Here is a 24209-nt window from a genome sequence, read left to right as displayed (position 1 = left end):
GTTTTGTGTAGCTACAAATATTGTTTTATATCCTCATGTCTTCCTTGGTCTTCGCCTGCGTTTTGATAAGTCTTCTCTGATAAACTTGAGGCCTTTGTGGAAAAGCTGTATTCACAATGAGATTCAATTTTCAGAAGTGGACATTATTTTCTTATTAGGCGACTTCAGAAGGAAGCTGACTGCACACATTTTTCCTTAGGAGTGTAAAAGTGGCGTGAAAGTGGATATCTGTAAAACCTTGTTAGTTAGCTAAACTGTGTTGGTACAACGATTAAAATTCCACTGTTTTCATTTAGTGTGTTCGCTGCAATAAAAACATCAGCATAAATACTTGCTGTGTTATTGTGTTTTAATACATTTTAAAGACAAAAACTGTTGTTTATACTACTTTTTTTTTAACCTGCAAACTTGGAAAGAAATTTTATTTTTATACTCAGAGAGCCTGAGATCAATCATGCATTACCTCCTATTAATTTCTCTTTAATTCCCAGCTCATCCTTTACTTCCTCCTCTCTCCTTTTATCTGCACGCCTTGTCCTCTTGTACGCTGCTGAGAATGTTCCCTTATGCTCCGTACCGTCAGAGCAGGTGGCAAACCGCAGGTGAACCTCACACCTCCACTTGTGCTGGCGTCTCTTGCATACAGTCACATTTATGATGCCGCTGGGCTTACTAATTGGCTGTGGAAGATCTCACTGACCTCTTTGTGGCCTTGAAGCGGGACTCGTGGCCTTTGTTAGTGGTCATTTTGTGAGTGCGTAATTGCGATTTCTCTCCACATCAACAGCTTGTGAGAGCATATTCAACGTTTCGAAATGTGAAAAGCAATTTAGCTTTTCACAATTTGACTAATTAGAGATTAGTGAAACAAATCAAATAAAGCCGGATTGTCTTGCAGATGTTACAAGGTTTCCTCAAATACCATTGCTCATGTCTGCTCAGAAACGGCAGTCGTACATGAGTGTGTGCTAGCTGCTGCGGCTCAGCGGTGGAAACTTGCTAAGGGGGCGGCAGATGTGACACGACTGCTAAGTTTTCAAAATGGAAGAAAGGAACCCTGTTAGGTCGAGTCGATAACGTGCCACAAATAAGGGCAGATGGAGAAGGCCGAAAGACAAATCCACTTCAGCTGAATTCAGTCTGGTAATCACCACCAGCGTCTTGTTGTTAGTTTCTGCTCTCCACATCCATTGTGCTACCTATTTCTGAGCTGTGATTTTTTGCAAATGCAAACAGCTTTGCGCCGGGAGTCCTTTTTGTGTGTGTGTTTTTTTTAGGAAGTCATATTTCAGGTCAGCTTATGGCTGCAATCTCTTGAATAATTCCACTTGTTCTACTTTGAGGATCGCCTCTGTTTTCTTTCGTCAGGGAATGCACCGCTGTCTGCCCTTGGTATGCTGTCGGGGAATGTCAGAAAAATGCATTTACACCCCAAACCTGGGCCGAGAGCAGTGTTTATGAAGGTCTTAACATTTGCACAAGGAAAAAGAAATATTTCAATTGTTCAGTGCAGCAGAGAAAACAACTTCAAGTAACATTTTATTTTGTAGATCTTTATAATAATGTAAAAAAGCTTTGACTACAGCTTTGAAACATTCTGCATGAAGACAAAAATAAGAAATGAACAAAGTGAGAGTCATACTTCAAATGAATACTTATTTTGTTTGCTTGGGTGCTTTGTCAGACTACAAATCCTCCCTCATCATAGCAGTGGTTAAGCAAAAATACCTGCCAGCCTCGAGTAACACATCCTTTGTACCTTACACGGTTCAGTGCTTGTCCCTGTGTGTGTGAAGGGGAGTAGATGAGCTGCTTTTGCTTTGTCCACAGTAACACTGTGACACTTGCTCGTTAATTTGAAAATCCTTCGAGGCAAAATGTTGTATATATACAGTCAAACTTTATGCATTAAATGTCAAGGTTAAGGCAACACGATGCAATAATCAGGCACTTTTTTATGCACTGACTTCTGATTTTTTAAAAATTTTTATTGAGGACTATGATAGAAACAAACTCACTGATGTTACCTTTGTTCTTGCTCAAAAAATTGGGAAAATAAGAGCTTAAGGGACTTACAAAATTATTCCTATTAACTTACCAAAGTTTCTTGCCTTTATCGGATTTTTACTAAACTGAAAACAAAATTCCTCAGAGATCATGCTCTCTGTTGACATATTTACAGGCTGAAAAATGTCGATTTTCAGACAAGGGTCAATCAAGGTAAAATGGACGTGTTTTGATCTCTGGTTGTTATCTGTTACATATTTATTGAGGAATATCGTAATATAATTTATTCAGTTTACACTATGTAGATAATATTAAGACTGTTTCAGTGCTGCAGAAATGTCTTTTTTATTAAATCAAGGCTGAGTAAGCTTCCTTAAAGTCTCCTATCTTATCGGTCTTAGTTTATATCCTTACTAACCATTGACTGACTGTCAGCCTCGGTGCTCTCTATTTAATTGTTGACCAGTTTGAGTTTTAAGGGTTTTGTACCTCCATCTCGCACCTGGAAGTTGCCATTTTGCCCCGTCCTACACGGTAAATGGTAATTGACCTGGTCGTAACAACCTGCATTTGTATAAAGCTTTACTTCCCTCCAGTGCCACTGCCACCCCTACTTCCATTTCATTTCACAGCAAACCCTTTGGTACACATGTAACAATTTCTTTCCATTTAAGTATTTTCATAAATCAAGGTTATGCCCATATAAATGCTTAGATCTAATGTATAATTTAATACAGCCATATGTTTTCTGAAAACTTTGTATTACACTTCATTTTCATTTATTTTTGCCTTTAATACATTTTTGGGCCAGTTGACACCTATGAAATGATAGAGAAATAACAGAGAACAACTTCTAATCGAACTAAAATTACTCATAAAAGAACGTGCAACCTTTGACTGACAGGTATTTATCGCAGTAATCTAACAGCATTTCCTGAGAGTTTACTATAATTGTGATATAGTTAATTACTTTCCTTTACTGGCTGTCAAAGCAGGTTGAAGCCAACCTCCCTGGTGGGTATGTTTCCACTTCATGTCCCTGCACAACAAAGTTGGTATTGACGATAGATGGATTTTTATGCCGGATATATATACATAGTGTTAGTGGTGGATAAGTTGACTCACAATTGGCAAATAGGGCTATACATAAAAGTAAAAATAAACAATCTTTTTTTTATGCTCTTTTTGCAGAAAAATCCACCTATGATGCCTCTGGCTCCCCACCGAGGAGCTCCGCATTCACAAGTCCTCATGTCCAACCAATGGCTGAGGTGTCAGCGACGGAGGAGGTGCCTTTCCAAGTGGTTCATTCGGACAGCAACGCGGACGCAGAGGGAGAAGGTTTATTGGGACAGCCGGCTTTTTCCTCCATCCTAACTGTGATGGCAGAAACTGTCAGACATCCAGTGAGCCTTGATCAAAGTAGAACCTTGCCAACTATCAGCAAGGATGATACACTCACCACCCAATGGCCTTCACATAATTCCAGCCAAGATTCAGACATGTCCTCCTCCTCATCATCGTCAGTCGGAGACGGCTTCAGAGCGCGCTCAGGTCTGATTTATAGCCGTTGTAAGACATACCCCTACATACCAAGCCTCCAAGCCATTTTGTGTCATTTATAGATGGAAAGCAGAACCTCTCATCATTTCAATTTTATCATTGACATCAATGTCAACCCAGCACCATCTTTCTTCTTTGTGCCGTCATTCTTGTTATCTGTATTTTTCCAGTTGTCTTCCACTGAGCAGATAAACAAGCTGTTTCATCTCAGGGTCAGGGGAGTGCGTCCACCACAGCCTGCTTCTCAGATAGAGGTATCAACGTTATTACCTGCTGAGCCTCGGGCTTGGGTAGACAGCAATAGACCAGCAAAATCCACCACTTATAGGGTTGGTGACCTACAGTATATGTTGTTTAATGGGATACACAAAAACGCCACAAGCGAGTCATCAGTGTAAGCCCAGCAGAGAAGATAGCAATAAAATGAGTCATTTTGTCTTACCTGGGCCAGTGACCAGCACTTTTTCTTCTTCTCCAAACAATGGTCTGAATCATTTAGTTAATTTATGTGGATTCATTCAAAATCCGAACATAGACCTGAACTCTGTATCTGCTGATAATCTTAAAAACAGCTCTCCAATTTCATCCAATCAAAGGAGTCATGCAGTTAAGAGGCAGCAGGGAGTTTCACATAATCCCACATCAGCACTGCTGTCTGCCCGTGCTAAAGGCTATTCACTTTCTAGTCATGTCACACAGCAGATGTTACACCGAACAGCCTTTATTAGGAATCAAGACAAGACTACAGCTGATAGTCACACTTTATCCTGCAGAAGCAGCAAAGCCATGTCATCAATCATTTCACATTTTGGCAATCCAACTGTGACACCAGCAGCAACCTTCAAAACCAGCAAATTGTTTTGTTTTTTGTTTTTTTTCCCCCCTCCCAATCTTCATCGGATCGAAAGCCTCCCTCTCAAACCACAGCAGCCAAGCCGGCACAAACCCACGTTTCTGTGGCGTCCTCTTAAGAGGACGCGTGATCTAACCCTGGTGATTTACTGGTGGCAGCAGATCAACGCAGTCCCAGACTTCCTGCTATCAATATAGATTACAACCAGGGAGAGAGAGCGGGGGCTGAGCTGGGATCTGCTTACGTGCCATCTCACCTGAATAACTCACTTTCACTTACTCAGCTGAGACCTGAGCCCGTCAACGCTTTCGCCCCTCCGCCTGGTTCACATCAAAGTCAGATGCACCGAGAGATGTTGAGGAATTTGTAACAATAACGGCACTTTCAAGGATGTAGCCCACACAGGCTGGACAGCTCTAACAATATTTACACCCAACAAAAGGGCAAAAAAAAACAAAATCTCCTTTTGAGCAGAGAGTGGATGCAAGGAAAACAACCTATGTGACTGAACATTAGAGTGTTACATGACAACCTAGAAATCTGAATAAAACTCAATTCACTTGGACTCTATGCAGAGAGGGTGATTTTGGAGCGGACGTCCTCAAAACAAACTTCCAAAATAAAGTCCCTGTTGAGGATCCTGTTTTAACCTCAACTTCTAGAAGATCAGAGAAGTAAGATGACTTCCAAGAAAGAAAACAAAATCACATAATGTCAGACATGTCGGATAAAAACCAGTCTTCGGAAGACTTCCACCAAAATACCAAAAGTATTTATGTTACTCCCTTTTTTTTTCAATAGAAATGAGTCTATGATGATCAGAGATTCAGCATTTTACAAGACAGGGCAGTTCACAGTCTTCTGTCTTTTATGACTTCAAAAGACACCTTTGTTTTTTTGTTTTTTTTAATAAAGACTGTAGCAGAATGTCTTCTGCTAAACTGCCCTCACCTGAAAATTCTGATCGTGTGTTAAAACCTGTTGATTAAAAGCCCTTCAATCGATTTCCGTGCCAGTTATTCTTCTTCCTCTTTAGCAAAAACCCCTCCTGACACAAATGACACAAATTTTCTCTGCTGTGAGATCAATCACTGGCATGAGCAGAGAGGAATCAAATTCAATTTTGGGCCAGCATAAAAACCATTGCCTGAGCCGCTCCCTTTGCAGTAACTACCTATTTTAGTGACGGACAGAACAGCGTGGAGACATCGAGGGCTATTTTCAGCTCTGGCAATAAAAAAAAAAAACAACAAAAAAAAAAAACTAATGGCTCTGTACACAAAGTGGAAAGCCACCAATCCAGTTCTGGTTCAAAGCAGTGCTTTTAAAGCAGGAAGCGCATCTAGCAGCTTTGACGGTGCTAAATCTAATTTAGCAGCAGATGGTTCATCACATGAACATCAAAAACTGGAAGACAAACAAGAGCGTAATGTGCATTTATTGAATTTGGATGATTCAACAGCTGTCACCAGTAGTCCATTTCCAAAATATCTGACCTTTGGAGAGCACACATTTTCTACCTTTGCTCAAGGGACTTCAAACCATAAGAACTAAAGTCCGGATTTGTCTTTGGCTCATCCTAGACCTGCCGTGTCTTCCAGTGGACTGCCGGAGTTATTATAGGAACTTCTGCTACATCTGTCTGGAGTTCAGATGTGTCTCTACTCTTCTTTTCCATAACTACTAATACTGAAATACTATCTCAAGCTACTCTTTTTGTATTGAGGTATAAGAACATGAAGCCCCCATACTCAGTTTCCCCATGTATGCGTTTTCAAACATTACCTTTAATACCCAACCAAAGAGGTCAGCTTTACAATCTAACCCACTTCCTTCATTCTTATGTCAATCTCCATCATAGTCGATTGCTTTCCCATCACCTTCATTCTCTCTGTTGTCCTCCTCATACTTATATAAAAAAACTATCTCTTCAGTGTTTTTATTCAACTAACATATTGTCAACACCACCAAACTTACACCCATCGAAAGTGTCATTCCTTTGGTTTTCACCAGCTTAGGTTCTGATCACTCACAACAAGTGACTGAGGCGTTTGTTCTTGCAGAGCCAGAGATGGATGATCTTACAGCTGGAACATCTAAATCAGTTGTGTCCACTTTCCCCAAAGAAAATGAGGTTAGTCTAAGCTCTTCTCAGTCAGACAGGGTAGTCCTCTCTGCTGGGCCCATCGAGAACACATCTCAGGTATCACTGGTGACCCCACAACACGATACCCCGACAGCCCCGGTGAAGCTCACTGCAACAACCGCGCCGCCGCCTACGAAAGCGCCTGCCGCCGCCACCACTACCGCGCCTTCTGCGAAAGCAACAACGCCGTCGACCACCACGACCACTCTGCAGCCCAAACCCGTCACCAGAAGGACCACCACAACCATCAGGACTTATACCAGCAGAAGAACGTTCACGTCACCCAACCAAAGAGCGAACCCCCCGAGGGGGGTCACCGCCGTCTTCGCCTCGCCTTTCACCACGACCACAGAGGCTCCACAGCCACAGTGCAACATAACTGAGAGGTTATGGGTGAAAACAGGTAAACTCTGTAGAAGAAGAATCTTATTTTCTGTCATGCTTTGTTTCCAAATTGACTTTTTTTTCCTTGTCTGTTTTAGTTGTTTCAATCTACGTAAGACGGAACAGGCTGGATAGCATTCAGAGGCAGAACTTGCGAAGGGGACTGAGTCAAGGCCTCAGAAAAGCTTTGAATGACACATCAGCCCAAGCACAGGTAGGAATGCTTATTCTACAGTGTGTAATATGACAATGTGTGCGTAGTTTTATGTGTGTGTGTGTGTGTGTGTGTGTGTGTGTGCGTGGACGTGCGTGTGTGTGCGCGTGTGGGGGTGTGTGTGTGTGTGTGGGGGTGTGCGTGTGGGTGTGTGTGTGAGTGAAAAAGTGTTTGGTGTTTGGCGGCAGACATTTAGATTTGTTCTATTCGCTTAAGTTGAAAGAATCTGCAGATCACACCACTAAATGATCAAACAACTCAAACACGGTCACTGGGCATTATTGTGTGCTTACACCAGCCTCCTGTCTCCAAAGCCCTTTTTATTTTTGGTGTTTGTCTGTTAGGGACCTCCCTGACCTTCCTCATGCAAATGTAAAAGGCCTGAGGTAGGGAGAGCAGCAGGAAGACCCCTCCCCCCCACCCAACCCACACTAAACAGAAGGCAGAGCAACATCACTGATGTACATGACACTGATTAAGTCAGATTTAAGGGGGGGGCAGCAGGGATGAAGGCGAGGTTAAACCGTGGCCTGTGGAGGAAGAAGCAAAGGTCAACAGGATGAAGCAGCTTAAAAAAAAAAAAGCTTTGGATGTGATTTACCAGATGAATTCATAGAAAAGAAACGGGTCCCATGTAATGGCAATAGCAGGTTGGGAGTATTTAAGTTTTTTGCAGAACTAAATCTACTCATGCTGAATTATTTTTTTTCACTATGTGAGAAACTGTTGTTCAGTGAAGCAGTGGTGAATCGTTCCTCATTTTACCCTTGCAAGAAAACTGGATGTGTGTAATCATACCAAGGACCCTGATGTAGGCTATTACAGAAGAGCTGAAGATTAATATAGAAATTAGGTTGACTGGCTCCCAGAAGACACGGTGTGGTGTCACAAATTTGAGTTACTGTACCAACATTGAAGATGATGTCGTTTAGCTTTTTTTTAATGGATGACCAGAGTCAAGTCTTTATGGACAATCTGCAGCAATGTTGCTGTTATTGCAGCAACATTTTGCATACATTGGATCTGGTTAAAAAGGAAGGAAAAAAGAAAGTTTAAATGAAACCACTCAGTGTTTTCCCCAGCAAATAAATCCAGTGCATGCACAAAATGACCTTTGTGTTCGGATTAGCTTGTTGTGGAACGAATCACGTTTCCCAATGTGCCAAAAAGCATCCTATCTCCCCGCTCTCCTGCAGCCCTCTGAAACCTCCACTCCATGTGAATTTGTATTGAGAGCACCTCTTAACTATGCAAGGTTATTACTGAACACAGCCAGATAGAAATATGTGACAAAGATCTATTTAAATTTGGAAAAAGCAGAGTTAAACTCGGCAATGGGTTTAGTGTAGTTATTTCCTCCCTCCCCCTGTTTTACATATAAAATACATAAAAAAAATCTTGTGAATCAGTTTGATTCATTGTTTTTGTATAATGCCAGTTTCCATACACATACTCACAGTGGGATATAATGACAGCAGCATAACTAAAGGGCATGGCTCAAGAAAAACAAACAAACAAACAAACAAACAAACAAACAAACAAACTTTCACTGTGAGCTTCAGGAAGGGAAATAGGCCTATTCCTGAGAACTTGAGCTGGTATTCACGAGGACGGGACTCAAAAGCTGAAAGCTCTCATCTCTTCTTATGCACAATCCTGGAACTACAAGTACTCTTATCACGCGGATGCAAAGTTTCCAGTCTGGAAAATATTATGCAATTAATAACTATATAGATTAGGGGGAAATTTTACATCCAGATTTGACAGGGATCAAATTTAACGAAACTAAGACTGCCAGATAAAATCTTTTCAGGTAATTTATTTATCTGTTTGTCCTCTTGTGTCCAACAGAAGCAAAACAGGCAAAGAGTTAAATAAAAAAAATGAAATAACAATGAAAAAAAAAATCATTCAAATATTCTTACTCACTGATCCTGTCAGAGTGCTTGAACGATGCAATTTAACTACGTGCTCCATTTTTCTTCTGAAGATTTTTAAATTTCAATTTGAGAAATCAACAGAAAGTTGTCGCAAAGTTGGAAGATCAGTTGAGAAAACGAGAAAGATTTTCTCCACTACTCAATTTTAAGCAGTTTGTAGCAAATGTTAAAGTGCTTAAACAGCTGATTAATCTGTGGTTGTCCTGATTAGCTCAGCTCAGTGTAAAAAAGGTTGAATACTTCAGGATGCAAATAGTTTCTACCAAGCATTTTTGTCTGTCTTCACGCTAACAAACCAAAGTCACTGAGTGTAAATGGAAATGTTTTACTGCAAGTTTGGGAATGTTTGGTTGGTAAAGGACGCATACGCAATTTAAAAGTGACTTGCCAACATAATGCCTTCCACTGTAAATAAAGTGGGAGTTTGCTTTTCTGTGGTGTTAAAAGCCTAAAGGCAACAACCTCAGTCTTATTTGAATATACAAGCAAATATCTGGAAGCCATAATCAATACTTTCTTGTAATCAAACTATTGGGCTGATTTCATTTAGAATCAAGGATATCAGTGTCATAGAGTGAACTTTAATTTAGCTTCTAATGTTTAATATCTCTGTAATAATGAAGTGTATTAAGTGTGAAAATCAATATCCCTCTGTCTGTAATAAGTTGCAGTTAGTGTGGGCAGTGCTATGAAATTTTTGTCTCTCTCTTTTTGCATTTCTTAACCCAGAAGTAAGTGTGTCTGCCTCTCCGTGGCTCCTGACTATGTGAAGCTCATGCTCTCCCCCGTGTCTCTCGCTGGTCTTGAAAGGTGTTTTGCTTCAGTGCACTTTGGTCACCTATTTGAACAATGCATGTGTCCTTTATAGCAGCTGAAGCTGGGGAAATTGCCTTTGCATTTAATTATAGACTAAAACGGTTGGGAGGAGACAAATGTGCCGAGCTGATTTTATGACACAAGACTAAAGATTAAAAACATTTTGAAGAACTATTTTTTTAATGCTAATTTAAAGATCTACATGTGTTTTTTTTCTCTTTGCTAGTTGTTTTATTTTTCCATTTGTCTGTCTATTACCCTTCACGACGGAAATAATAGGCTTGTTCCTAATAGCACCTTCACATGGGTTGATCCTGAGAGGATGAAGGGATGATAAAGAGCTCTATTCATAGAGCTTGTAACAAGGCTGAATTGTGTGGAGGCAGAGTCGTAACTTTCAGCTGCGGAGACAAGAGGCTCTCGGTGTTTTTGGCCTCTTCGTCAACGCGGGCTCGTTGATGGGTTTCAATAGCAGATGTGAATGGTTCTACCTCTCCTACAAAAACACCTAGTTCCATCGTAGCTGCCCATCCCAGCTTTTATGATGAGGAGAACGCAGGAAAGAGTCAAACTCTTCCTGATAAAACGCATCGAGGCTCTGTGTGTGTGTGTGTGCGTGTGTGTGTGTGTGTCGACGCACAAATGGAAAAGCACACATTTATTTTTCAGCTCCAACTTGAGCACTTAGACACCTGGTCTCATAACAAAAGCCATCTCTTAAAAGACTTGAGGAGTTAACAGTCTCCCTATCGTGATTCTTTTTTTGTTGCTCTTTGTCGTCCTCTCAGAAACCTCTCAGTTCTTGTGACATTTCTGTATCCACTGTCTTTATTTATTTATTTTTTATTTGACTAGAGCTTGTATCACTGCAAAAAAACAACAAAAMCCCCCCCCAAAAAACCCAGAGGTTTTGACATAATAGCATTTCCTACAACTCAGGTACTTCATTACATTCTGGTGTAAAAACCCAAACCTTTGCCCAGCAGTTGGCTAATTGGTGCTGTGGGAACGTGTTCTGTCCACATTTACTCCACGTCTCACGAGTTTGTAGTAAATAYGGATGTTTATGAGTAGGTATTAAAGAGCCCACTTGGGTTTGATGGGGATGTAACACCTGGCTACACATTTTTATTCACACTGCAGTTAATACGCTAAAGGCTTGCTCGGATTGAGACGTCACAATTTTTCTTCAAAGAAGCACATTTAATAACCGGTACGTCGCACAAGAAAACCCTACAGATAACGCCAACATATTTTCAACTGAATGATGATAGATTCACTCAATGTACCTATTAGTGTATATCAGTGTGTGGCCTGATTTATTCTGTGTAGTCAAAAATGATAAATTACAACAGAAATTTTGGATCCCACACAGCCTGCAGGATTCTTTCATTTATGTTGTGAATAGAGGTACCAGCAGCACTGTGGGTAAACAGATTCGTACTGGCATTTGGTAACATTTAAGAGACTTGCATTTGATTTTTGTTCCCATTCTCTCTCTCAAATTATAGGCACATGCATTTAAGTGTAAAATTGGTAGGTGATGTTGGGTCAGTATCCACAGTAAGCTGATAATKAAGCTGAAAACTGAGCCATTTTGCCACAACAGCGATTTTCCAACTCCATTTTATTTTAGAATTAGCCTCTAAAACATCTGATAGCGGAATACAATGGCTCCTCAAATTGTTAACATTCAAGATGATTTATTTGGAAATACAAACACATCAAATATCACCACAAGATCAGCACATCCACAGTAAATGATGGTGATAGTTGTAATGTGACCTGGGTGTCTTTTCTTCAGATAGAGCTAAGGTTTTCAACCAGAATGAATGATGGTCTGAGTGGTTCAAAAATACCCGGCAAGTCTGCGTTAACATGCTTTGACGTTTTGATCAAGTTTGAATGTGTTCAGGTTCTAGTTCTTTTATTTTAATCTATTCAGGTTTTGGATCTGTACCTTTGTCAGTAAATGGTAAACAATCATGTTTGGGTAAAATAAATCACAGCAGTCTTTTTGTCCGTATAAATTTTCCCTTTGAGTTTTTATTACTACTTTACTGACGTGGCAAAAGAACTTTAGACAAATTCAATTTAATAATAGAGTACGTCTGCACCTTATCAGTAAGAAAACAAATCCTCTAAAAGTGGGGATCACAGCCGTGCCTTCTACACTGCCAGCACATTTTCAACTTCATTTTTTAAATTTTTAAATTATTTTTAACTATGGAGCTGTTGTTTAACCTAACGAAGGGACACTTCATCAACTCATATTGCTTACATAAGTAGCTCTAAGTAGAGCCATGAATTATGTCTGGTATATCTGTAAACATCCATCTCCTGTTTTTTTTTTATTTTTTATTTTTAACTCCACTATCTCAGGTGGAGACGGTTTTTGGCTCTCCCAACATGACGGTGGCTTATCACGTGACAGGAGGAGAGACAGTTTACCCTCCCTCTGTAGTAGCAGAGGGTTTGATGTCCTACGGCCGTGATAAGCTGATTGCAGACCTGCGACAGTACCTCCCCATGGTGACAGCCCTGCCTCTTCCTGTTGCTTTGTGGAGATCCAGCCCCGCCACTGGCTTCCAGCTGAAAACAGGTCAGCCAACTCTCACTCAGGGTGAAAATGAGCGTGTCACAGATCAGCTTGAGCCTTCGTAGTGGTTTTTTTCCCCCCTGCTGTGACTTTACCCTGCAAAGAAAGAGAAAAAAATGCTTGTTTGTTTGTCACACCACATCAGAGACTAAGTTGACACGATACGTGTGCATAATGTAAAGTTTATAACAGACAGTACGTCTAAACCGTTCTTTGTGTTGCAGTGTTGCAGTTTGTGGGGGCAGGTGACGACCCCCGATCCTGTCGCTTCTTGCAAATGATGGAACAGAGACTTGAGAAGGTCTTTTCTGAGGCGCAGGCCAAAGTTCTCAACGCTAAAAGCCGACTGGCAGTTCAGGTAATGCGGCGACCTTAATTCGCCCGGGCTGTGCTGCTCTGCTACTGTTAGTCATCTGGCGTTTTATAAGATTTGGCAGCTTCAAACAGATGCAAATTGCTCACCATTTGTGCAAAATTCTCCCCTCGTGAATTGGGGTGTTTCTGTTTTTTTTTTTTTTTTCACCGGCTGCTTTTCAGCCAGTGAACCACTGTTTGTATTCATTTTAATGCGCTGCCACATTAAAGTGCACCATGTATTAAAGCTAATTTGACACTGACGCGTTTAAATAAAAAATATGCTGCATTTTTTTCCACTGGCTTTTATAGATAACTGTTCTGTTGTTTTCCATTTGCTTCTGTTGTTTCCTACGTCTGCATTTTGTTTTCTTGCTAAACTGATATCTGTTTGTTTTGTTTTTTTTTATCTTTTCCTAGATTCTGAGTGTTTCTCAGACACCAGGCTCTCCCGCTGTGTCTTTAGTCTACACTGTAAAGAACGGGACTGTATTTCTCAATGGAACAGTTGCCTCCAACCTTCTTGGTCAGTTTTCTGCTGAGCTGGTGGGCTACTTCCTCTTCTATCCTCCTCTTATTATTGCTGAGCGTAAGTTGCATTTTTCTTCTACTCTGAAATAAATGTGTTAACGCAGAATTCAGCTGCTGCAAAGAGTTTGTGCGTTTCATTAGGGAGTGCTTCTTTGGCAGCCTCAAATCTATTGTGTTAATTTAGAGAAAGTTTTTATGGTCCACATGGAGCCACTGAGTCCGTCTTGTAAAGTGACTGTCAGCCTAAATGACTGCCGGTTTCCAAGTGATCCCGTGCTCTCGACTGTTCTGCAGCTTTTGAAGAAATATTCAGTCTTCATCTGTTTTAAAAGTGCAAAGATAAATAAGCGGTGACGGGAATCAGCAGGAGACTAAACAGAAGTCCCAGTGGGAGTCCAGTGTGTCTCTGCAAAAAGAAATACGACAGGCAAAGGTCTAAGATAAAGAAAAAAAAGAAGCAAGTAGTGGTTGAATGCGATTAAAAGAATCTAATTAATAAGAGGCTTTTTGTTTAGCTAATTGTGATTAATCACTTTTTTTTTTCAAAAAGCAATGTGTGACAAAATAAGAAAAGTTATTCAATTTGAGCATTTTTAAAAAATGTCCTTAATAGTCATGCATGAACAGTAATCTATACACTAACAAAGGAATATATTTTGGTTTATTAAGATATTGTAGTTATCCTATGATGCTGTGGTTCTTCCTACCTTTAACCTACAGCTGCTGTTACATTTATTTATGAAATTTATTTTTTCTTAATATTCCTCTCCAATGAGTCTAAATATAGCATTATTATCTAAAAGGTGGAAATAAAAGCAAAGATAAAACATCTGGATTGAGAGCTCTCTGGCATGAGATGGGATCACATTTTCATCTGATAGTTTTCTTATCTTGTCTGCAGGCCCCATACCACCACATATATTCTCTAATTTTAGGTTTTAAATGTTGAAGCTCTGTTAATATAAAGTATGCACTAATTTTTTTCCCACTTTTCTTGTATCATGCACTGTTTATTCATTAACTCTCTCATCAAGTGGTACTTCTCTCGTTTTCGACACTAGTAGAACGCTCACTTGCCCTTTTACATTTAATATTTATTATTTAAACTCTGCATCATTTGCATTTACAAAGCACATTAACGCAATAAAAAAAAACTTTTTTCTGTAATTAGTTTTTCAAAGCTAATGCTTTCAAGCGAGACATCATAAATGGATACATGGTACGTTTCTATTGCACTACATTCATCTATATATCTTTTAAATCAAGAATTTCCATTTGTTATAGTTTAATAATTTCACTAAGATGCTTTGTTAAAATTTTAAATGTTTACAGAATTGTTTCTTTTCTCGGAAAAAGTCTTTATGGGACTTTTTCCATAAAGGGAAAAAGTCCCTTTATGCAACCTTATAAGGTAGCAACCTTATCAAGGTTGCTACCTTGATAAGCTATTCAGATTTTATATCACAAACTCTGTAGATTTGGAAGGATAAAGAGAGGCTTGCTTTTCAGGTGCATTTCTTGCAAAAAACATTATGTTGGGATTCAATTAAAACTTTAATCGAGTTAATTTCAAGGTCTGTAATTAATCGCACTTAATCACATTTTAATAGAAAGCTATATGTTCACAAAATAAGCAACATTTTCAATTCAAAAACCCTTTTTACTGTTAAATCATTGAATGAATTGACATATGAGCACAAGTGTTCAAGTGTTTCAGGATCCGATGATAATTCATGCAAATTCTTCAAAGAAATACTTCTTTTGAAATGTGGACTGTGGGCTCTAGCGTTGGGATGTCTGTGCTTGTTGCAGCATGCGCTACGTTGCGATTATATTGTGGATGCTCTGACGCCGTTTTCCCCACTTGCAAACAACAATAGTCTTTTCCAGCATCCTATCAAACAGCAAAAATTAACCCTCAAAGGGCCAAGAAAAGTGGGTTGGTAGTCCACTGCTACTGTTTTCGGCCAGAACCTTTGCATAAAAAACAAAAAAACAAAGAACAAAACCCTGACGCAGATAATTATGTTAATACTTTTAACACGTTGAAATCTATGTGATTAATTAATTGAAATTAATGCACTGAAGTCCCCACTGTAAAGAAGTCAGTCTGCCAAACATTTTTTCTTAAATGAACCTACTCTGATTAGGCTCTAAGGTTTCCCATCATGAAACTGAACTGCTTATAGTTTGTCCTCATTTGTGGTAAAATGTAATCCTGTATTTATAAGTTGGCCTGATAAACTAAAACATATCTCAAGATAATATAAAGTTGCAAAGATACAATGTAGGCCACTACAGGTGTCTGCGGTTTGAACTACACCTTTTTAATTGTCTGTTTGAGAAAGGTGTGCTGTTTTCCTCTGTGCTGCCTGTATTCCCCCAGCTTTTGCTTGATAAAACTGGGCTTTCGCTCTGTGTAGAATAACGCTCAAAATCACGAAGGACTTGATGCTGGAGACATTTGAGCAGCATGAGTCACAACCGAGACTCGCTTTTCTGTTATACCTTGCGGCTGATCACAGCCTTGAGAGCATTTTTTTCTGCCTCTGGCAACAGCCAGCACTTGGAGCAATGTGTCTGTCACATTCCTGTGACAGATGTGATACTTCGAAAAAAATAAATAAAATGCCCTGAGATGCTGTCTTTAGAACTGAGACTTTTCACTGAGCACAGCAGATGGGGAAATATGTGGAACTTCTGATTTAAGTCCAGTTGAAACCAATTTTTTGCCAACATCTAACAGGAGAAAATCAACAATGCTACAATTATTTGTCGTATAGTTGAAGGGGAAACTGTTGTGCAAAATTAGAATTTTTAACGGTTGAATATTTTTTACCACTTCACATTCATCATGATGCAAACCTCAGATACTGGCTTGCAACAGTCTAGGGTTGTGGTAAAAAAAAAAAAAAAAGAAAAGAAAAAAAGACAAGCTAATTTTGTCTTTTCATTCTTGATTCTGCTTCCAGGCAGAAAATCCATAAAGACAATGTTTCTGAGACTTTGTGACTTTGCCAAAACAGAACAAGAAAAATCCTTGATCCTGGATGCTTTTAGCATGCCCATCACATCCAGCTCCTATTTCTTTACATCAGGTTACAGTTGTTCTTTCTCAAACCACACATACAACAGTAAAGATGTAGAGAATTAAAAACAACATTGTACCATCATTTTGAGTAAACTGGAGGCTTGTTAAGACAACATCTTGCTGTTGGAAACATTATGCTGTAGATTGTAAAAGTTTGTTGAATGATTCATCCACTTGAATGATTTGGAGATAACTAGCTTTCCATTAAAATTAAAAAATCTACAAGATCCTAAAACTTAGACATATATAACCTTCACAAGTACACTATCAGAAGAAATACAAACTCATTTCACAAGAACTCTGAGTATATCTGTTAAAAAAAAATCTAAATCAAAAACATTTAGAGACAGTTATTTTAACTAAAAGAATGAATGACTCATGGGATATTTTCTAGCTTAACCTATATTGTATTGTTTTATTATTTCCCCTTCTCTCCAGAGCGAATAGATAACATTTGTCAGGATTGAGAAACAAGTTTATTTTTAATCGGTAATGTTAGTTTAAATAAAATGTGTTCATCTGGAAGCACTGTATTTGCAGCTGGTGTGTCCGTGGCAGAAACAGTTATGCTCGATTGCTACCAATCGCTACCGTGTCTTACTAAAAGTAATCTGGAGTTCATCACTTATCGTTTTACTGTCTTGGTTGCGTATTTTTCATCACAGTAGATATGTGATTTATTTGCGGATGGTGGATAAGCGGCTCAGCGTGGTAAATAAAATGTGGTTGCATAAGTTTTCCCTGACTTTATGAGATGAGTGTGTGGATCCTGCGGCGGAATAAAAGGGACAGACAAAACAAGAAGACAGATAATTTAAAAACATACGGAGTTTTCCAGTCTGAGAAGAACAGAAGGTTAGCATTTGTCGACAAAATTCAATCTTGAAATAATTTTTCTTATGATCTGAATTCATTTTTAGTGTATTTTCTGGTTAAATGAAGATAAATGGGATGTCTGATAGAGCCAAAATGAAGAACCTCTTTCGTTTATTTTTGTGCTTCGTTGGTGAAGTTAGGCTGAATGATTTGGTTAACTTACAGATCCATTTCGTTTTCCAAGCAAAGAGATGAAGACAAGCTCCCTTGAAACGCAGGAACTGACATAGAAAGAAACTCAAACACAAAATACTTTAGACAGATGTCATTTATTGTGCTTGTTTTTGCTGTACCTTAATGTTACCCTCTACATGGGTGGCGCAAGCATATTCTGGCAGACATTGCTCCCTCATTTCAAAGGCAATTATTGCAGCAGATAATAAACAGTGGTTGATTTTCCACCACCCTGAACTCTGGTCCTACAGAACAGACCTGGGATCTCACAAGACTCAAAAGTGCTGCAGCTCTGTGTTGCTGTGTGACTCTTGTGTAAGCTGGATTGCACGTTTCAGCTCTTTTACTCCCTCGCCACTCTTCATCTATTTCTCTCAAGAACATGAGTAAAGCTGCAGGGACATTTTTTTGTCTGCAATTTAAAAAACAGTTATAGGTGGGCAATGAATTATTGTTTAAAAAATTGTTTCACGGATCAAAATATATATTTTTGCGTTTTTTTTAAGTGTCCCAAAGCCCTTCAATAGTTCATTCTCCCGCCGCCTATTGTAAACAGTTTGATTTGAATGCTTGTCTCTGATGATCCAACTAAGCTTGCCCAAAGCAGATTTTGCTGACAGTTTTTCCGACCTATCTGTTACCATTGCTCTCCTTCTTCTCACCCTTTCGCCCCCCGCCCATCTCCCCCTGACACGCCTGAGTGTGCACTTATGCAAGTCTGCTTTAAGAGGCCACTGATGCAGCATTTCCCCCTCAAACACCGCTGTGCCAAGCCCCCCCGGCCCGCGGCACAGGAGCTTAATCAGGCAGGAAATACATGTAAGAGAATACAGAGACAACCAGAACTCACACGGCTTTAAGCACGTCGTCTCTTCTCTATTTGTCTGGCATTCGGAGATAACGAGGCTTTGAACAGATATCTCAACCACAGACAAGAAAAAAAAAAATKTGGAAAAGTGTAAACTGTTGCCTACCCTTGTGATGTTTCTGGAAATTTTGACAAGACTCTTTCTCAAATACAAAATATGTGTCAACCTTCTCATCTCAGAGACGGGGTAATCAAAGCCATTGGAATTATTCTAAATGTTTCCTTTTAATCACTCAAATCAAAGATGGCATGAGAAAAGCTTTATAAAGTCAAAGTGCACAAGATGAAAGCTTGAAAAGAGGACGTGACTTTTATGAGAACGTTTCTTTGTCTTTGCAGCACTTGAATACCACAATCTGAACACGTCTGTTGAAACCAGAGACTTCTGGGTAGTCACAGGTAAGCATGTCATTGCTCTAATTGGGTAAAGGGAAACAAAAATCCTCTTCTGAAACTTTCTGAAGTATCTCAAAATGCATTTATCAGGCATGCGTTCATTATTGAAGTAATGTAGTAGTTATATGATGGAATCAAAGCATTATTTGTGAAAACTTGAGAAAAGTCTGCTTGCGTTCATCATATTTTCTTTCACTTTGGTCTTAGCAAGTTATACATACATTTGGCACATGCAGGTTTAAAGTCATCTTTTAAATTCAACAATGTTTCTGAAAGTGATAAGAATATTTTGGATTTTCCTAATAATATAATTACACGATGTAGCATACTTACAGGATATTTACATGAATTTTAACAAATGTAAAATTACATTTTTTTTATTTGATTATTTTAAATTTAATTATCTTTTGGGAGAGTGGTGCCTAATTTTCTATTGTATCTTCTGTTGATCCAAATTAACATTATCTGCTGAACAAAGAACAAACCTCAATGTTTGAATTCATACTTGTACGTTGGCTTCAGGTCTGAGTCTCTTAGATCAGATTTTATGGCTCTTAACCTGCACATGCTGCAATATTAGGCTGAGTCAATACAAGGTCAGCACCTCCGTAATGAGATTTACTCCCACTCAACAAGACATACAACCAGCAGAAATGCTTTTTCAGTTTTCGATAAAGTGGAGCACCTGTGTGGACGTTTCTTTCTTTTGTTTAGCACTAGTAAGGAAGGTAAACAAAAAAAACCAAATTTATTTTTCTGTGCCAGCTTGTCTTTTTTTGCTTGTTAGATCACATCAAATTCATACATTTCAACAGACCTTTGAGTATTAAATGATTAGATTTGAACATCGTTTGGTTTCTCAAAATATATGTTTGCTTAAAATCTTAAAATTCAAACACATATTATGCCAATTTTATACATTAATTTGGATTTTTTTATTTATTTTTTTGGTTACCACAACATGATTGTCTGGGAGAATATGGCCTCTGATCCACATAACCTCAGTCTTTGGAGATAAAGCTCAAATTTTCTTCTTTCTTTAAAACCCCTTGGTTGAATTTGGTAAGTGATTTTGATGATGATAATGAGAAAGTTTTCAGAGACTCAGATAATGCCAGAATAACTGGAAATGTTTATAATAGCATAAATCACATGTTATATGGCAACAAGTCAATGCATATTGGAACCTAAACATGGTTAAGATGACCTGTTAAGTTAAACTGAATATTAGAATGGGGAATTGAGGAATTAAGGCAGTTCTTTTGGCAAAACCAGGTCCAAAGCTGTCCTAGTAATGAGACATACCTAATAAAAAGTGTTTACTGATCCTGTTAAAATCTGCGGGTATCCATCTTGGACTGACCACAATTTGTTTGTGATGAACTGCCAATATTCCAGAAAGAGCACACTTTACAGGCAGTGTTTTGGTTTCTCTAAATGAGGTTTAACGGCTCTTTGAAGTTAAAAGGTCCAGTTTCCCAGCCGAACACACATTTGGGGTTTTGCTGTTGTCTTCTGTGATGCTGGAATCAAGACGTTTATGAAGCCTCCGCATGTCCTAATTCATAAGTTCTTTGCAGTGCTGTTTGAACGTTGTAAATTGTCGGGACGTAACACTTTTACTACCAGTTATTTTCCCCAAATGTGACAACACTCAACTTATTTTGCTTGTCCCCTTTAAGTTTTCTCTACACATTTTGGGCTGTATAAACCAAAAGGACGTGTCAACATTTCTTACCCTCTTCTTGTTCTTTTTTTCTTTTACTTTTTGCCCTCCAGAACAGTTTACTATCTGTCTTAACAACCATCTTTCCACTCTCTGCCTTACGACTGAACTTGCAGTGATCCAGGATGTCGATAATGCCAGCCTGGAGGGACAGTACCAAAGCTTTGCCAGTCTAATGGAGCAGCGTTTGGCAGACCTGTTTGTGTTGGCGGGGCAGCAGGGCACTCGTTTTAGACGAGCCACGACTGTGGGCAGCTTCACCGTCCAGGTACTAAAGCAGTGGGCATCAGCTTATTTTGTCTTCTCTGATATTTTACCAGACTGCCCCTGCGTGTTTATGAGAAGTCAGTGAAATGACATTGTTTATGTTGGCTTCTTTCAAATGCTATGAATATTTCATAAGGCGCACACTTTGATAAACGCTTTTATAACACTCGAGATGAGTAGTTGTGGTCCGTGCCTCATAATTAGGGAGCTCCTCAGCTCATCATTTACTAATTGCCCATCAGAAACAAGCCAGAGACCTTTCACTAAACAACTGCTCTTAACATTTCAGTTTAGTCATTTAAGCAGAATTGCACAAAAATGTAATTAACTGCTTAGCCTACTGCATCATTTCTGATGACTGTGGCGTAAGACGTGTTGTCTTCGACCAGATGGTGAGCATCCGCAGAGTGTCCGGGTTAAAGAATCCAGCAGAGATGACCTACTACATCCAGCATAATGGCATCCCTCTGTCTGGCACGTCAGCTGCCAAGGTCCTGAACACAGTGGACTCTCAGACCATGGCGCTCACCCTGGGCTACTTTGTCCAGGTGCAAGCAGAACGTAAGCACACTTCCTTTCTCCCTTGTTTGACCATAAAGAACTTTTTTTTAACACACCCTTCACAGTAAGGTAAATGAAAACACGTGATTCACCGTCGGCTTGGAAAGAGGAGCCGGCGCTGGGGGTGAAGGGCCCAGAGAAAAGGGGGGTTGCTCTGTAATCTCCTTGAAATGCTCCCAGTGGGACGGTGTTTGTTTAAGGCTGCAGATCTGCTCAACTCTAAGAGGGAAAGAGAAGTGGAGCAAGGGTGCGCACACGCAGCGTTTTCTTATAGATCGTAGCCTACAATAGCTGAATCAGGGCCTCTGTATATCAGATTGAGCTGCACGATGTCACTTGGCGAGGGCGACTAATGATCCTGCATGTTTTAGAATGTCGTCTTTTGTTATTGCTTTAAAATCTCCACCCTTATATAATCTTTGCACCTATTGTAATGTCCAGACTAGAAGCAACTGCTTTTTTCACACGTTTTGAAAACGCCGCGGCGACAATTATGTGGCCAATAATATGGATGTTTAACGTGAGACGAAAGAGCGAAAATGAAAGAGAGACTGAGGAAGTGTGTGACAAAGTCATTCTGAGGTTGTTCGATTCCAACACTGAAGAAGGCGACTTTACTAGTGTTGGCAGGGCAGGAAGATGAAGATAGCAGTCAGTGGTTGTTCCTGGTTGGCTGCCATATGTTATTTTGTCTTAAGCAGAAATGTTCAGAAAGATATTTAGTGCATATTTGTGCATAGTACTGAAATAAAAAAAGGTGTAAATAATGCTTTACCTAAAATGTTTCTGTGTAACATATTTCTGAATAAATATCTCATGCTACAACATGGCAGATACACAAGTGTGGCATATATATATATATATTCTTTTTAAAATTATTGAATGAGGCTGATATTCAGGTGTCCGGAATTTAGAGTAATTCACTTGTGGGCCAAATGTTTCAGTCGCAGTCCTTATAGTCTACTTAATTAAGAAACGGCAAAACATCTTTCTGCTTTTTCAGCTGTGGTCAAGAACCCTCCAAATAACCTCTGGATTATTGCTGCAGTTTTGGCCCCGATCTCAGTGGTAACACTCATCATTATCATCATCACAGCTGTGCTGTGCAAAAAGAACAAGAACGACTTTAAAGCTGACGCCATTGGTAACCTCAATCCCAGAGCCAAGGTAAGTTTCCCTCTATCAGTCCTTTACCTTTAGCTATGCAGTTAGTTCTATCAATTTCCATGCTCACTAAATATTATAATTATTTGTTGTTAGTCAGCTAAGAAAATGTGCTCTTTTGTGTTGTTGTGTTTTGTGTGTCAGTGTAAAACATCTACTGTTCATGGATCATATTATTAAATACCACACTAAATGATTTCTCCAAACCACCTTGGGCACAATAAATATCTGCAGTAATGAGTTTTTTTATTCCTGTGTGTCTGAGCCAATTGATGGAGATAATATTTGACGTCAGATGCTGTCTGACCAGTTTACCTTCCCGTCCATCCATKACATGTGTAACATTCATTTGAAGAGACTTTTTATTCCTCAAACTCTCAGTTTGAGTTGCACCATCGCTCCTTGACCCACCAATAAAATGTAGGCTATTCTGACAGCACAGTTATTGGCAGAAATGACAGTGCTGGCTGACAGCCAACCACATCAGAGAAACAACATTGGTTAGCTATTCGAATAGCAGATATTGTCACATTCACTACCGTGGTGAACCGTGATTACACTGGACTCACCACAGGATGTCTATAAAGCCCTCGGTTTGTTAAGTCCCCAAGCTGCTGCTCTTACACAACATTTCTCTTGACTTTCTAATCCTCAGTTGATGAATCATCACATAAATCTTGACTTCATGAGTGTAAATTGTACCCCTTTTCTGTCAGCTATTTTGTCCTTGTTTGGATACTGTGCAGTGTTAATGCACTGGTTTGCCATTCCAAATGTAACTCCATGCCTTGGTCTCGCTTTTCTCATTTATTACTTTTTAAAATAGTTCCAGGTGTCGCACATGACAGTTAATATGATTGATTTGAACCAAATAACCCAAACCCAATCACCTAAACTCTTTTAATCCTTTCAGTCTTTATTTGGGAGAATCTCAGATAATCTGGTAGCCAAACTTAGATCTCACTTTGCACCATTTTAACAGCCTCCTTTGTGTTTTCAGATGGCGTATCGGAGGGATGTGAGCTATTACCACCAGGTATCTATTACTCTGTAATTCTTCTCATTAGTAATCTGTGTTTTTGTTTCCAAGGCTCTGCTGCGCCTGCCGTGGGATTTGAATGGGATTCTGTTCAGAGAACACTGCTGATATAACTCAGTAAATCCAGCTGTGCTGATGAAAACCAAGGATATAACAGCACTTCAGAGTAACAAAGCTTTCAAAAAGTAATTTTCTGGGAAGCAAGGCTAATATTGTCCTTTCTTCTTATTGTAGCTGTCTCTAGATAGCAGGATTTAAAAGGTTAGGCCTCATAGAGCAACGGTGTTATGCAGGCTGTTTTAAGCAGAAAGATCTTTTCTGCCTGAGTACATGCAAATACTTATAGTGCTTTCACATTGAGATGATACACTTGTTTATCTTGTTTTGGTCTTTGCATATATCGGAGCAGACAAATTAAAATGCAGAGCGTAGCTAACGGCAGACCCCATCGCTTTCTCTGTTGATTCATTCATAGTGCAGTGAAATCTTATGCATTTAAACCAAAGCGGTGCTCAGATTCTAACTACAGAGCAGTTATCACACGCACATAGAGGAAGATCCTGTTATCTCGTTTTATAAAACAGAGACCACTAAAATCATTTTCATTAAACCTCACATGTGGTCTGCCAGGACATTTAAG

General features: G+C 39.4%; 1 protein-coding gene across 1 annotated transcript in view; it reads left to right on the top strand.

Annotated features, from left to right (window-relative positions):
- Positions 1-24209, top strand: part of kiaa1549lb (KIAA1549-like b) — a 63020-nt gene that overhangs the window by 22551 nt on the left and 16260 nt on the right. Inside the window, exons 2-12 of the mRNA XM_008405887.2 lie at positions 3199-3561; positions 6487-6972; positions 7052-7167; positions 12306-12525; positions 12747-12880; positions 13297-13465; positions 18756-18815; positions 20655-20806; positions 21195-21366; positions 22370-22533; positions 23531-23566. Of these exons, the coding sequence (XP_008404109.1) occupies positions 3199-3561; positions 6487-6972; positions 7052-7167; positions 12306-12525; positions 12747-12880; positions 13297-13465; positions 18756-18815; positions 20655-20806; positions 21195-21366; positions 22370-22533; positions 23531-23566 (2072 nt within the window). The remainder of the gene's footprint in view (positions 1-3198; positions 3562-6486; positions 6973-7051; positions 7168-12305; positions 12526-12746; positions 12881-13296; positions 13466-18755; positions 18816-20654; positions 20807-21194; positions 21367-22369; positions 22534-23530; positions 23567-24209) is intronic.

This window comes from Poecilia reticulata, linkage group LG3, assembly GCF_000633615.1.
Source record: "Poecilia reticulata strain Guanapo linkage group LG3, Guppy_female_1.0+MT, whole genome shotgun sequence".
In the NCBI taxonomy this organism is placed as follows: domain Eukaryota; kingdom Metazoa; phylum Chordata; class Actinopteri; order Cyprinodontiformes; family Poeciliidae; genus Poecilia; species Poecilia reticulata.
Note: the sequence above shows the minus strand (reverse complement) of the source record. Positions and strands in the feature narration are given on the sequence as shown.